General features: G+C 38.1%; 1 protein-coding gene across 1 annotated transcript; it reads right to left on the reverse strand.

The window, feature by feature from the left end:
- Positions 1-261: 261 nt before the first annotated feature.
- rgs11 (regulator of G protein signaling 11) lies at positions 262-12,574 on the reverse strand. The gene is made up of 17 exons (XM_086074874.1): positions 12,388-12,574; positions 11,177-11,273; positions 10,978-11,028; positions 8,217-8,323; positions 8,060-8,111; positions 6,110-6,168; positions 5,952-6,028; positions 5,793-5,874; positions 4,393-4,461; positions 3,624-3,647; positions 3,478-3,539; positions 3,067-3,180; positions 2,260-2,375; positions 2,077-2,164; positions 1,867-2,005; positions 968-1,050; positions 262-869 (listed from the first exon to the last, which is right to left on the reverse strand). The coding sequence occupies exons 1-17, from the start codon at positions 12,448-12,450 to the stop codon at positions 749-751; spliced, it is 1,404 nt and encodes a 467-aa protein (XP_085931000.1). The 5' UTR covers positions 12,451-12,574; the 3' UTR covers positions 262-748.
- Between the last annotated feature and the right edge of the window lie 473 nt (positions 12,575-13,047).

Genomic DNA, 13,047 nt, shown 5'->3' on the forward strand with positions numbered 1-13,047 from the left:
CTTTCTTTTTTTGAATAGTCTTTGATGATGAGGATGACTTTTTATAAGTTTTGCCGAATGGGTAATAAATGCCGTGGATGTCTTATTTTAAGTTAATTGTAGTTGGACTTAATTGCCTGGCAGATGAAAACTGGCAAATTGCTTATTAATATTTGATATGTAAATGAGCTTGGCTCGGATTGGATCACTGTTCTCCTGCATTTGAATATGAAGAATGACTCTTAAAAAGTTGCAGTTTACCGTAATCACACAAACACAACATTGAGTGCTGAATGTTTTATTGGCATGTAAACATGCTGAAGCAAAGCAAATAAATCGTTTACACAGACACATGATACAAACTAATACAAACTAATTATATAATGTGCACATCTAAGGACAATCTTTTACCTAAGAGTAAGATGTAGAGTTGTTTATTTATTTTTACCAAAAAAAGGAAAAATGGAGAAAATGGACAGTGAACCCTACGGGAGAACTGCCAATGTGGAGTAAACAGTTTTGACTTGTTTATGTTGCTTGAACATACTGCAAAGTGGTTAGAATGTTTTGATAAAGTTGTTGGTAAAATGTGGCATGCGTCGTTTGATTTGTCTTGTTCTCATAAAAGTGTAGTGCAGGCTCAGTTGTTTTTTTCCCCTCACGGGGGAGTGTAGGAGGAAACTGGAATCAGTGAAACAAGAACATTTCATTTGAAGAGACAAGGATGAGACCAAGGTGGACCTGTTGTGATTTTTGTGTTAGCCTAGCATCAGACAGCCGCAGAGCTGGTACCTGCCTGCCCAGACCCTCTGGCGTGCCCGTCTTCCTGAGTGGCGGCCTTGGCGGGGGAGGGGCTTGAGTGCCGTTGTCTCCTCATAAAGGGGAACACACTGACAAAGTGGAGGATGGAAGTGAAAATCAGAGGACGTATAAAGGCATTAAGGGAATGAATCAGTGACTGTGCATGGGGATGCATGTGAGTTTTCACCTTTTCTTTGTCTCCTGTGGAATAATAGACCGGGCCAGCATGTTCTTGTAAAGGTCAGATTTAAGATATCTGGGATAAGAGTCCTATACACACACATAGTCAGCAAGGACATCAGGCAACATTAGCACAAGTTGTTTTTTAATTCAGAGTTCTAAAATGATCAGATTTGTAATTATACATATTATTTAACATTGCGGTATCCCTCAGGCTTCAATTCTGGGCCCACTGCTATTTTGTTACATAAATCGCTTTAAATTAAAATTTAGCCACGGTATGAATCATTTTGTGCTTAAATGTATATACAGAACAGAAATTATTTAAAGATATATATTTCTGTATATTTTTAACTTAATATGTTTAACTCATTCACTGCCGTTGACGGCTATAAACGTCAAAAATTTATCTGAACTATTTCTATTAGTTTAAAATTGTTTCCACTTTTGTTAACAAGAGTGTGAAAACCTAGATTTTTTTATTGTACATTTAGAACAGATCTAAAATTTGTGATTAATCGTGAGTTAACTAGTGAAGTCATGCGAATAATTACAATTTAAAAAATGTATCGCCTGACGCCCCTAATTTTTAATAATCATCTCGTCAGGCGATTAAAATGTTTAATTGTAATTAATCACATGACTTCAATAATTAACTCACGATTAATCACACATTTTATATCTGTTCTAAATGTTCAAAAGATATATATTTTTAGGTTTGTATACTCTTATTAACAAAAGTGGAAAAAGTGTCAAACTAATAGAAATAGTTCAAATGAATTTTTGACGTCTATAGCCGTCAATGGCATTGAATGAGTTAATAACAATTATTGAAATAATAAAATGTTTAAATAAGAGTGTCTGCCCACTGAAAAATAATACAATATTAGACCAGACAGCTCAGACCTTCTTCATGAGGAAGTAGATGTGCATTTGCGCGTCGTCCATGACAAAGCGATGAGGGCGTTGGATGCCCTCTAAGGTGATAGCCATGGTCTTACTGTCAATGTTCACCCAGCGTGCAGCCCCGGGCGCCAAGAAGTTTCTGTTACACATTCAGGAGAGAAATTCACACTAAACAGCACTGGGTGAGTGTGTCAGTGTGTGTTTTCCTACTTGTATATTTCTTCCACTTTCTCTATGATCTTGGAACTTTCCCCATGTCTAACGTCCTCACAGGCCTCCCAGAAACACAAGTTCTCCGCTGGTGGGAGATAGCAAACGAATGTTGGATGTGAATGGAGGCAAAAAAATGACATTGAGTTTCGAAATGAACCACGGCAAACCATATTCTCTTACCACTAAATTCTTTCTCCAGGTAAGTCATGAATTCCCGTCTCCCCATGGTGTCACTGAGAAGTGCCATGAAACTGAAGCTCCAACGTTCCACCCGGAGCCGTGTCGGGGTGGGCACGCTGTGCGCACAAACCAAACATTGATAATTAATTATCATCGTAAGCTTTCGTTTAGCACAGAAAGATGATTAATAATGTATAAAAACGTTCAATTTTAAATATTGCCATGGTCCCAAAGACGTATTTATAATTTTTTTTAATGCTTTTTTACAGAAGGCTTTGCTGCAGCCTCTGTACTGCAGAGAACGGTTGAATCAATGGTAGTTATTCCAAAAAAACGGCCAGCAGGTGGCGGCAGCGTATAAGAGATCAACCAGGGCCATGTTGCAAAAAAACTCTTTTCCACAGTGTTTTTAACAGATTTGTGAATAATGATGAAACGTAGCTATATTCTAATGTTAAGTGCTGCAAAGCGGAAACAGATAGAAATATACTTTTTTTCCTGAAGAAAGAAGAGACTCTAATTTTTCTTTTGGTAGGTTCCATGTTTTAATAGCAATAGAACACAATATTCTGTAGGCATTGCAAAATCATTCAAAATCCTGTAAACCAGCCGGGAGCGAAGGGGGTTGCTTCAGTGAAAATGGCTGGGAGTGAATGAGTTAATTGGATTTATTTTGTATTGTTTTATCATGCGATTTAGATAAATATTGATTCCGAACTGAACGACAAAACAGGCAAAATATCTTGTAACCGAGCAATATGAACGTATTGACTGTTGAGACTACGATCAATATGTATATTGTCTTACATATCAGCATTCATGGTCCAAAGTGCAGCGTCATCAGAGATCCAGGGATTACTGGGAAGACAGCCCTGCATAATGGGATCGTGGTTCTGGTACTGCTCACTGAATTTAAAAAAACTGCCCATACACAAACACAGACACGCGCGCACGCACACACACACACACACACGCACACACAGTGTATTATTGTATTAGTGCTTCAGATCATAGGAGTTAATGGGCACTAATTCCAACTTGCCTCAGGAAGCATCCATTAGTGGCTCTTCTAGTGAGAGCACTAAGCCTTATGTGTTTGCGTAGTTGTGTATGTGTACTGAAGGAGCAAAGTTCTGTTCATGAGATTCCACATCCATTTGAGCGTGTGTGCATTTGAACATGCGTCTGCATGTGTCCCTCCATTAGCGCAATACGCACCTTTCCAGGCAAATGGATGACTTGACACGGTTTCTTCCCAGAGCCCTTCTCGAAGTTTCAATCTGAAAGACACACATGAAGCAGGTCAACAAAGATCATCTTTATTTAATATGCTTGATAAAGACCTTAAATGATACATGATTTACCTCTCTTTTGTAGTAATCACTAGTCTGGATCTGTTTAGGACAAAGTACAAAAAAAAGTATGGCAAACATCGGTTAACTTCATAATAAAATGCATTTATTGTGTTACACATTGTGTTGTCATATATATATATATATATATATATATATATATATTAGGGGTGTGAATTGCCTCGATTCGTATCACGATTCATAGATCACAATTCGATTCGATACCGATTAATCCCGATACTAATCTATAAATTGATTATTGCGATTTTAACTCAAATTTAGAAAATACTAATCGGTGAACTGGTACATGTACACTGTAAGATTTGTATGAAAATGTATTTATTTATCTGAATATTCAGGTTGCAGTCTGTTTCACGTTTGAACAGCAATGAAATAAAAATATTAAGGCTTAATGTTCCATTAATATAACATTCTTGCATGCTTAATGTGTGAATGCTAGCCCTAAGTAAGACGTTTTGTTGAATATTCCCATCAAAAATTGATGTTTAAAAATCGATTCGGCCGCATATTGAATCGATTCGAGAATTGCGCGCTGTAATATCGCGATATATTGCCGAATCGATTTTTTCTAACACCCCTAATACATATATGTATATATAATTACTTTTTTTTTTTAACTGTCAGAATGTACTTATTTGGACACTTACTTTGAAACAACAGCAGCAGCAAAAGATAGGAAACACAAAGCAGCATTGATCAAAATTAGCATTACATCTGACGAATATGAAACAGTAAGTAGAATAATGATGCCTTCACCGACCAGTGCCACTCGTAAATTGCAGTTACTTGGCCTTTCCAGACCCGTGTCGAGCACATTATGCACCCCGGGCTGAAAGAAAACAACAAGCATCAGCACATTAATAACGTGTGTGTGTGTGTGTGTGTGTGTGTGTGTGTGCACTTGTCTTGTTCATGTGTGTCTGGATAAAATGCGTGTGAGCAAGCACTTTAGCCCTCTCTGAGCTTTCCACGCCACTGCCTCAGACTTTTTATTCCCAAGTTTCCCTTTCATTTTGCCCGTGCCCTCGTTCCTAATTCATAGAGGCAAGAGAAGATGGAGGCCGTCCTCCAAAGACTTGTCCTCAGCTTCCCTCTTATTATAGGAAGTCGCCATCGCCCCTCCCCTTCGCAAACCCTCCTTATGCCACCTCACGCTGTTTTCCCCCCTTTTAATTATTCTATTTAGATGATAGAAGGAGCTGAATTTGACATTTGAAGAGCAATGATAAATCGGATAATATCATAATGTATATAATGACCACCCCCCACCACCACCCCACCCCCTGCTCGTGCTCTGATTTTCTTCCACAGCTGTCAGCTGAAGCTTTTACCAGATGGGTTGAATATTTCATGCAGGAGGCAGAATGCATTGAAGCTGAACATTACAGCGTCCTCTGACTTTTTATATAAGGTAGGCAGGAGGTTACAATTACAACTATGCTTGGTAATGTTGCCATTGTTGTTATTATTGTCATTTGAAGTTTTCTATTAGTTTAACTTTTTTTTCTACTTTTGTTAACAAGAGTATGAAACCCTAGATTTTTTTTATTGCATTTAGAACAGATATAGAAGTTAACTATTGAAGTCATGCGGAAAAAAATTATTAATCGCCTGACGCCCCTAATTTTTAATAATCATCTCGTCAGGCGATTACAATTGTGCATTGTAATTAATCGCATGACTTCACTAGTTAACTCACGATTAATCACAAATGTTACATCTGTTCTAAATGTACAATAAAAAAAAACTTTGTTTTCATACTCTTGTTTAAAAAAGTAATTAAAAAAAGTTAAACTAATAGAAATAGTTTTGAATTTTTGACGATTATAGCCGTCAATGGCAGTGAATGAGTTAAGATGAAGGGGAAATATGAGGACAAATGTCCATGCAATTACAAATCTGCAACATCAGAATCAGGACTTATTGCCACTGTGCTGATATTTCAGTGTCAGTTGGTGTGGGCTGTGGATTCTCAGAAACATTGGTATCAATTGGACATACTGCTTTTTGTTAAATGAGATGGTTATAAAGGTGGGAAAAAAAGTAGTCCAAAAAAAATGACATATGACAACGATATATAACATGTTAAAGCATCCCATAGCATTAAATAGCATATGATGCTAGTATGCTACATAGTAGAGTCAATGATAGCGAACATACCGGCGGTCTGTTGATGAGCCAGTAAGCCTGCTCCTGACACTCCAGAACAATACGGTCAGCCTTCCGTCTCTGTTTGGATGCTCTGCACCACAAATACACTGTGGGGTCATCTGGGTGTGTGCACGTGCGCGCCATTGTGTTCGTATCAAGTGCGTGTACCTGAGTTGTTCTCTGGCTTGCATCACCACAAAGTCCCAGGTGTGGTTGATCCTCTTGTGCAACAGACTGTACCGCTCCTGAAAAGAAAGGGGGCAAACGATAAATGCGTCACCTTCATAATAAACACTAAGAACTACAAACCAACATTTACGTCTTACCTTTTCATATTGCATCAACTCTCCTTGTTTTCGTATGTTCTTTTTAGCCAAGTAGATTGCTGGTGGGATAAATGAGGCAAGAGGAAAAGATAATACCGGTACATGTGTAATGTCAAATGTATTTAATGTAAAATTTGTAGTTAAAAAAAAAAAAACATTGGGAAAATATGTCATCCAACCAAAATTTATGGTTGAATTGTTATCATTATCAACAAATCTTTGAAGAACTCAACTCGTTCTTTTTCCATGTTTTTATTTGTTTTTGTTATGAAGAAGATGATACCCATGCAACCTAGAATTGTTGACCTGCTCGGTATAATATGGCCAATGCAATTGATTAACTCATTCACTGCCATGGACGCCTATAAACGTCAAAAAATCTTTTCTAAATATTTTTATTAGTTTAAAATATTTTCCACTTTTGTTAGCAAGCGTATGAAAACCTGGACTTTTTTTTAATTTTTTATAATCTTTTAAAAAAAAGAAAAGATTATTGAAAATTAGGGGCGTAATTGTACTCAATCGCATGACTTCAATAGTTGACTCGCGATTAATCACAAATTTTATATCTGTTCTAAATGCACAATATTTTTTTTTCTACATTTTTATACTCTTGTTAACAAAAGTGGAAAAAATTTAATCTAATAGAAATAGTTCAAATGAATTTTTGACATCTATAGCCGTCGATGGCAGGGAATGCGTTAAAATTAAATAAATTAATGTTAGCAGTAAAGTATCTATTAGCATGTGACGAGCATGTAAATGACCAGAAAAGCTTGCGAACAAATGGCACATTTTTTAATGTGGTGAAAACATATTTTTATTTAACAGCCATTTATCATTTAACAATGATGACCATCAATTACTTAAACTAGATACAATAAATAAAACTCAACATTTGTTCACGCTGCCTGTAAACAGACGCACTGAAATAACATACTGTACGTTGTACTGTGCTATCCCCTTTCTTTAATGAGTCTACCAAGGGTGAGTAATATTGCTTTACTTTGTTTAGAATTTTTCATTATTTGGTTAACTTCTCCTAAAGCCCTTTTCACACTGCACTTGCACAGTGTGAAATAGTCGTGCGGCAACACAAATGACCGTTTTCCAGCGTGCCCATATTTTGAAGTGCTGACGTAGCAGCCTACCAGGAAGTAAAAACTACGATTTTACCGCTTGTTAGACTGCACCTTGACAAGATGTATCTATCATTGTTGCAAAAGAAAGCCGTGACTATTTACTCGTTTTAAGAAGGACGTCAACCTTAAATATTTCTTGACAATAATATGTTATATATAACCTCACGAGTCTAAACATGACATTCTAATCAATATTATATTTGTGGAATACGAGTTATGAAGGAAAATCCAGCCATTTTTTATCCATTTAATGGGGCAGCCATTTTGCCACTTGCTGTCGACTGAAGATGACATCACAGTTGCTCAGGGCTGAGGCGATGACCAATCACAGCTCACCTGTTTTCTGAAGCTGAGCTGTGATTTGTTGTTACCTAAGCAACTGTGATGTCATTTTTACTCGACAGCAAGTGGCAAAATGGCCGCCTTCTGTGAGGCTGCATAGAACATATTATAATAAAAAAAAATGTGGGGGGGTGGGGGTGCGGGGGGTTGACAGAGGAGAATGAGAAGGAGGAATGAGCAGCAGAGAAAAACTAATAGCTCTGCGTGAACTTGCCATTACTTGTCATTTGTAAATAAGGCCGCTAAAATAACACTAATCCTCTTCAATTTGGAGGCGCTTGCCTGACGTCATGAATCCGCCAATCTTGAATAGATCATTTTCCAATTCGAGGTGCCGGGCCACCGCGGCAGAAGGCATCTCGCTCTGTGCTGCCCATCAAGACTCCATTCCCTGGTCTCAGCTCCTTACCACATACACAACGAATGTCTTTGACAACAGCACGCTATCATTTCAGTCTTCACTTACCATAGTCCAGCTCAGAGGCAGGCCACCGAGTACTGGTCCAGAAGTAAGGTGTCTGAAAAAGACAACTTTTGCAAGTCAGTCCTCACTTGGAGGGGAGATTCCTCTAAATGAATCCATGTCGATGGAGGTCTGGTTTTGGATGAGGAATGAAACATACCTGGAAGCGGTAGGGTGATTCATCAGGACGCAGCACAAGCGATCGGGGCTCCTTGAGAGGGTAAATATAGCCGAACCTCACCAACATGCCTCCAAGGTGCAGAGCCTCTGGAGGAGTCACACTTTACAAAATCAATTTCAACCTCTTATTTATCCTTAATATGAACACAACCATCCATCTGTTTACTATTACTACTTGGGCAATTCAGTCGGCAGTTAATTGCAAGGCACATTTAAACAAACAAACAATCATCAACGCAGGCTACTACGCTCACACTGCAGGTCAATTCCGATTTTTGGAGGTGAAATCCGATTTTTTTGAGTAAGCGTTCACATTACCTATTAATTGCGACCTCAGTCTGTCTGCTGTGTGGACGTAATGCGCCCCCAAAGTGACCCGCTTGCGCAGAAGATACAACGTCACTCACAACGATGTGTTTGCTGAATAAATGCGCGAGGTCCAGCGTGTCAGGGCCACGGACTTTTATAAGTCAGTCGTCGGGGCTCCTATTTTTTTTAATCATCTCATATCTACAGAGGAATTATGCGGGAGGGGGGTAGAAATACTATTTTGTGAAAATGAGGTGAGCCTGTTCGAGCGCCTCATCTCATGAGCTGTCTGCGTGGCTAAATGACTAATATCACCGCCACAAATGTCATCTTTATACTTCATGTTTCAAGTGGGATCAAATTGAAGTCAAATATCAAGTCACAACTGTTACTCGAAACAACTTTGCCGATTCACTTAGGTCTCCCGAGCCGTGCGTAAATCAAATTAAGACGTCAGCGCTGCTCAATATAAATACAGAATAATGTACTGTATGGTAAAGTGGTACTTAATTCTATTAATGATAATTTAATATGATTTACTGTCTGTTTTCATCGTGGCTTTCTATATTTTTAGTGTACTTTAACAATGTAGTTATCTTTGTTAGTTTTTAGGACTATTATTCTGAATTTTAAACAGTGGTGACTCATTTCTGTGGAAAATAGATTACAGTGAAACCTCAATTTAATGGACTAAGCAAACAACTACTCCGAATTTAATGGATCAAAAAATAGTCCACTCAAAACGGCCATTTTCACAGTAGTTGTCAAAATCAGTTAGTTCCACAATTGGCCACTGTTGTTTACTGGCGCTGTTCTCACAGATACAGTACTGTCCATCAAAGGTATAGACATTAGCTTAGCATTGCCGGAGGCATGCAGTTCAAAAGGAGCATATCATCTACCTAGTCATATTTATGTCTGTTATTTAGTGGAGTGAGTTTGCGTCCTGTAGTTCATGTACATGCTGTTTTTGGTACAGTAAACAGCTGTTTTTGTTTGTTTGTTTTTTAGCTTTGTAAAGCATGACATTATCACAGCTCCCAGCACCAGTGAGGCAAGTTAGGTTAAACTTTTCAAACTTTTTTTATATAGAATTTTGTACTCTACAGATGAGGTATTTTTAAGCCATGAACAACAAAATTCTCCAATTTAACGGATAATTGACTTTCTTGGACAACGTCTCCCGCTATTAGTTCATTAAATCCAAGTTCTGCTGTACATTATTTTTACTTCATCATACTACTACTACCCCTACTAAAAATAGCAATAACCTAAGCAGTGTATTTTAATCAGTCCCTGCTGTGTCTTCTCCCCTACAAGCGCCAGTGCACCACTTTTTTCCAGCCTCTAATTGAGTTGAGCTGCCATAAAGTCTCCCGGGGCTGCAAATCTCCTTAATCAAGTCAGGTCGCCAGGTGAGTTAATCAAACTTGTATCCTCTGGAGTGCGCATTCCTGTTTACAGGGAAAAGCAACCCCTCGCCACAAAAATCTGACTGCTCCCACTCAGCTGAAGAGGATGTGCACCATATCTAGGCAACACATACAACAAGACATTGACAATTGACAATGCAATTAACCTCCGTCCTTTGTAGGGGATAGGGACTGAGCCCTGCTTGTCCAACTAATTGAGGCCAACACAAAAAGGTTTGTAATTTGCGAAGCACTGTTATATTATTATTTTTGTAATTAGACTAGGAGGCTATGGTCTAATTCTAATTCATTAGAGCTGCACCATAACAGAAAAATATGCAGCATCCAGCGATTCATTTTCTTCTTTCATCTTCCGTTTTTAAATGTTTGTGTGTGTAATTTTTCATACTTCATTTTTCGTAGCTTTTTAAACTTTAAATTTAAATAAAATTAAATTTGTGACTTTTTGGCAATTTTATGGACATATGGTAAATTTCTGCCCTTCTTCTTCCTTTTTTTACATTTTTTTTTTACATTTTTCCTGCCTTTTTTTCATGGACATTTTATGGTAATTTTCTGCTTTTCCTCTTTCTTTTTGGACATTTTACGGTCACTTATGGACATTTTTAGGTATTTTTTACAACTACACTTCACCTTTCTTTTTACGATAACTTAAGCATTTTGACTGTATTTTTTTTATATATATAATTATTCATTTTTAATTTAATCATTAAATCACTGGGATACTATTTTATCCCAAAAATAAAAATAACTATGTAAAAAATATTAATTTATTCTAATTTCTTTAGAGAGCCACAGGTAGCCACAGGAGAGGGACAAAAGTGCCACAGGTTGCAGACCCCTGATCTAATTGAAGTGTTCAATATAGTGGTGCCAAAGCAATGTTTTTTTTCCCTTTATTACATATGGCACAAAAACAGTGGATAGGTGAATTTGTGAATTCCTAACAGTGCATATATGCAGGGGCTCGCTGTACCGTCCATCTAATGAGCTCCTCACCTTCCTCGCATATGTTGTATTTGTGGATGAGCCACTCAATGATGTCACGGCCTGCAAAATCGTGAGACAGAAGGAAAGAGAGGGAATAAGAGGGCAAACTTCCTCACTCGCTCTTTGCAAAGCGCACTATTCTCCAAAATTCATGGCTGCATTATGCATGAGCACTGGGACTGCAGCGCGCGCACACTCACACACACACCTGTCATGGCGTGTGGGATGACTGTTATAAGGAGCCGCTGGTTTCTCATCTTCACGCCCATGTCCGGGTCCTGCATGGCCACGATCACTTTCTCCATCTGGAAGTTAAGGCGCACACATACACGGAAGCTAAACACACCATGCAGAACATAATAAACAGGTGGAATATTCCATCCCTTTATGACTTGTTTTCATCTGAGCAGGTTTTTAATTACGTTGGGGTCAGACAGGGTTACAAGAAGTGTCATCCCAAGGGGTCATGTCGTCACTTCTAAATACAGTGCTGCAGCGTACAACAATCATGGCTTGACAATAGGTGCAGAAGAAGGCATTATCCATCTTGACAGGGTCATGTTGACAATATTATAAAATATACAGTAAAGAAGATGTAGCCTACTCCTTTCCATAGTGTTATCAATCATGGTTGATGTCTGGAGCCGAATTACTGGCATGTGTCAGAGATCACTGCAGGGTCTCCGCAGCAAACACTAACACAGTGATTCCCATCCATTAAGCATTACTTTATGCCATCTGGTGACCTCCTCAGACCTCATTGGGTTTAAATCATCTGATTCAAACACTCACTCTGAGCAAAAGCTCATTTCTATTTGGACGTACTCATGTGACACACAATTTATATTTGTTTGATTCATTTCACTGTATAGTTTTGTGGCGTTAGAGTGTAAACATGACGTGCGGTGCATGTCTGATACAGCTTAATTAATTTTCATCTTTTTGCTGCAAAACCCAATGGCTATCAATATCGATTGTGATATTCAACTTTTACTTTCAAATTTTATTTTGCCAAAATAAGATTTTGTAGTTTTTGATATAGCAACCTGATTTCATTGTATTGCTTTCAATTTAACATTACATTATAATATGTATATGGACTTTTATAGTACCCCCCCCCCCCAAAAAACAAACAAACTTTAGCTTAAACTATAAAGATTCATACTGTATCTCTGTCACTGTTAGATTAAACTATTTTTTATATCTGCCCAGTAAGTAGCTTCAATTTATATTTTACATAAAATTCATAATTTATCCCATCCCATAATTTCTGTGATTTTCTGTATTGTTGGTTTACATTTTTGTTCCGTCATGATCACTGCACGCTGATTTTGCAGACAGGTAACAAACATCAACAGAACTCTTGACTACACTTCTGCTAACGATAAATAATCCATTTTAACAAACAATCATTCGTACCTTTTGAAAGCATGCCATTTGTTCCCGGTGCCAACCTCCTCTAGCCAGGGTGTTGATGGTCATCTTGTGGGCTGCTTGGGGTAGCTCCACTCAGTCGACGGGACGGCATGAAGTGCGAGAGAGTCAAGTGGCAGCGGCGGGAATGCGCACAACAACGTGCACGGGTTCCTCTTTGCCATCACGCGCATCCCAGTGGCGAGAAGAGCGGATTAGAGGATGCCGCACGGTGTTGTGCCAAAGTACTTATCCCCGCATGGTTTCAATAAACGCATGAAGAACACACCTGTAGTTTTCTACTTTCAATTTTAGAAACAATGTTTTGGAACAAGAAAAAGTGTTTATCGCAATTTGGACGAAAAAGTAAGCACTCGCGTTCTGCAGTGGACTCGAGGTGCTTTCAATCACTACGCACACAGTAGGAAATCTCAGGTATACATAGAAAAACCAGACAACAATGTTACCTCTTTTTCAGTTTTGTTACAGATGTTTGACGTTTAAATATAGATATAGATATGTTTACGTACATGTTTACAGGTAACCTATTCGAAGGAGGTTCACTTTTCTGTGTTAAAAGTTATATACAACAAATGTGGGTTCTTTATTTTCATTATTATTGATTTATTTAGATTAATTTCTTATTGTCATTGCGACTTAGTAACA

The sequence above is a fragment of the Leptonotus elevatus genome, chromosome 1 (assembly GCF_054856555.1).
Source record: "Leptonotus elevatus isolate MCC_2025b chromosome 1, RoL_Lele_1.0, whole genome shotgun sequence".
Taxonomy (NCBI): domain Eukaryota; kingdom Metazoa; phylum Chordata; class Actinopteri; order Syngnathiformes; family Syngnathidae; genus Leptonotus; species Leptonotus elevatus.

What these genes read in the sequence shown, in the direction of transcription:
- rgs11 (XM_086074874.1), bottom strand. Translation starts at nt 12,450, where the DNA reads ATGACCATCAACACCCTGGCTAGAGGAGGTTGGCACCGGGAACAAATG. An exon ending in TGGACCATGAATGCTGATAT is followed by an intron (nt 2,376 to 3,066) that starts GTAAGACAATAT and finishes TTGTGCGCACAG; the next exon opens with CGTGCCCACCCCGACACGGC. An exon ending in AAAGTGGAAGAAATATACAA is followed by an intron (nt 2,006 to 2,076) that starts GTAGGAAAACAC and finishes AATGTGTAACAG; the next exon opens with AAACTTCTTGGCGCCCGGGG.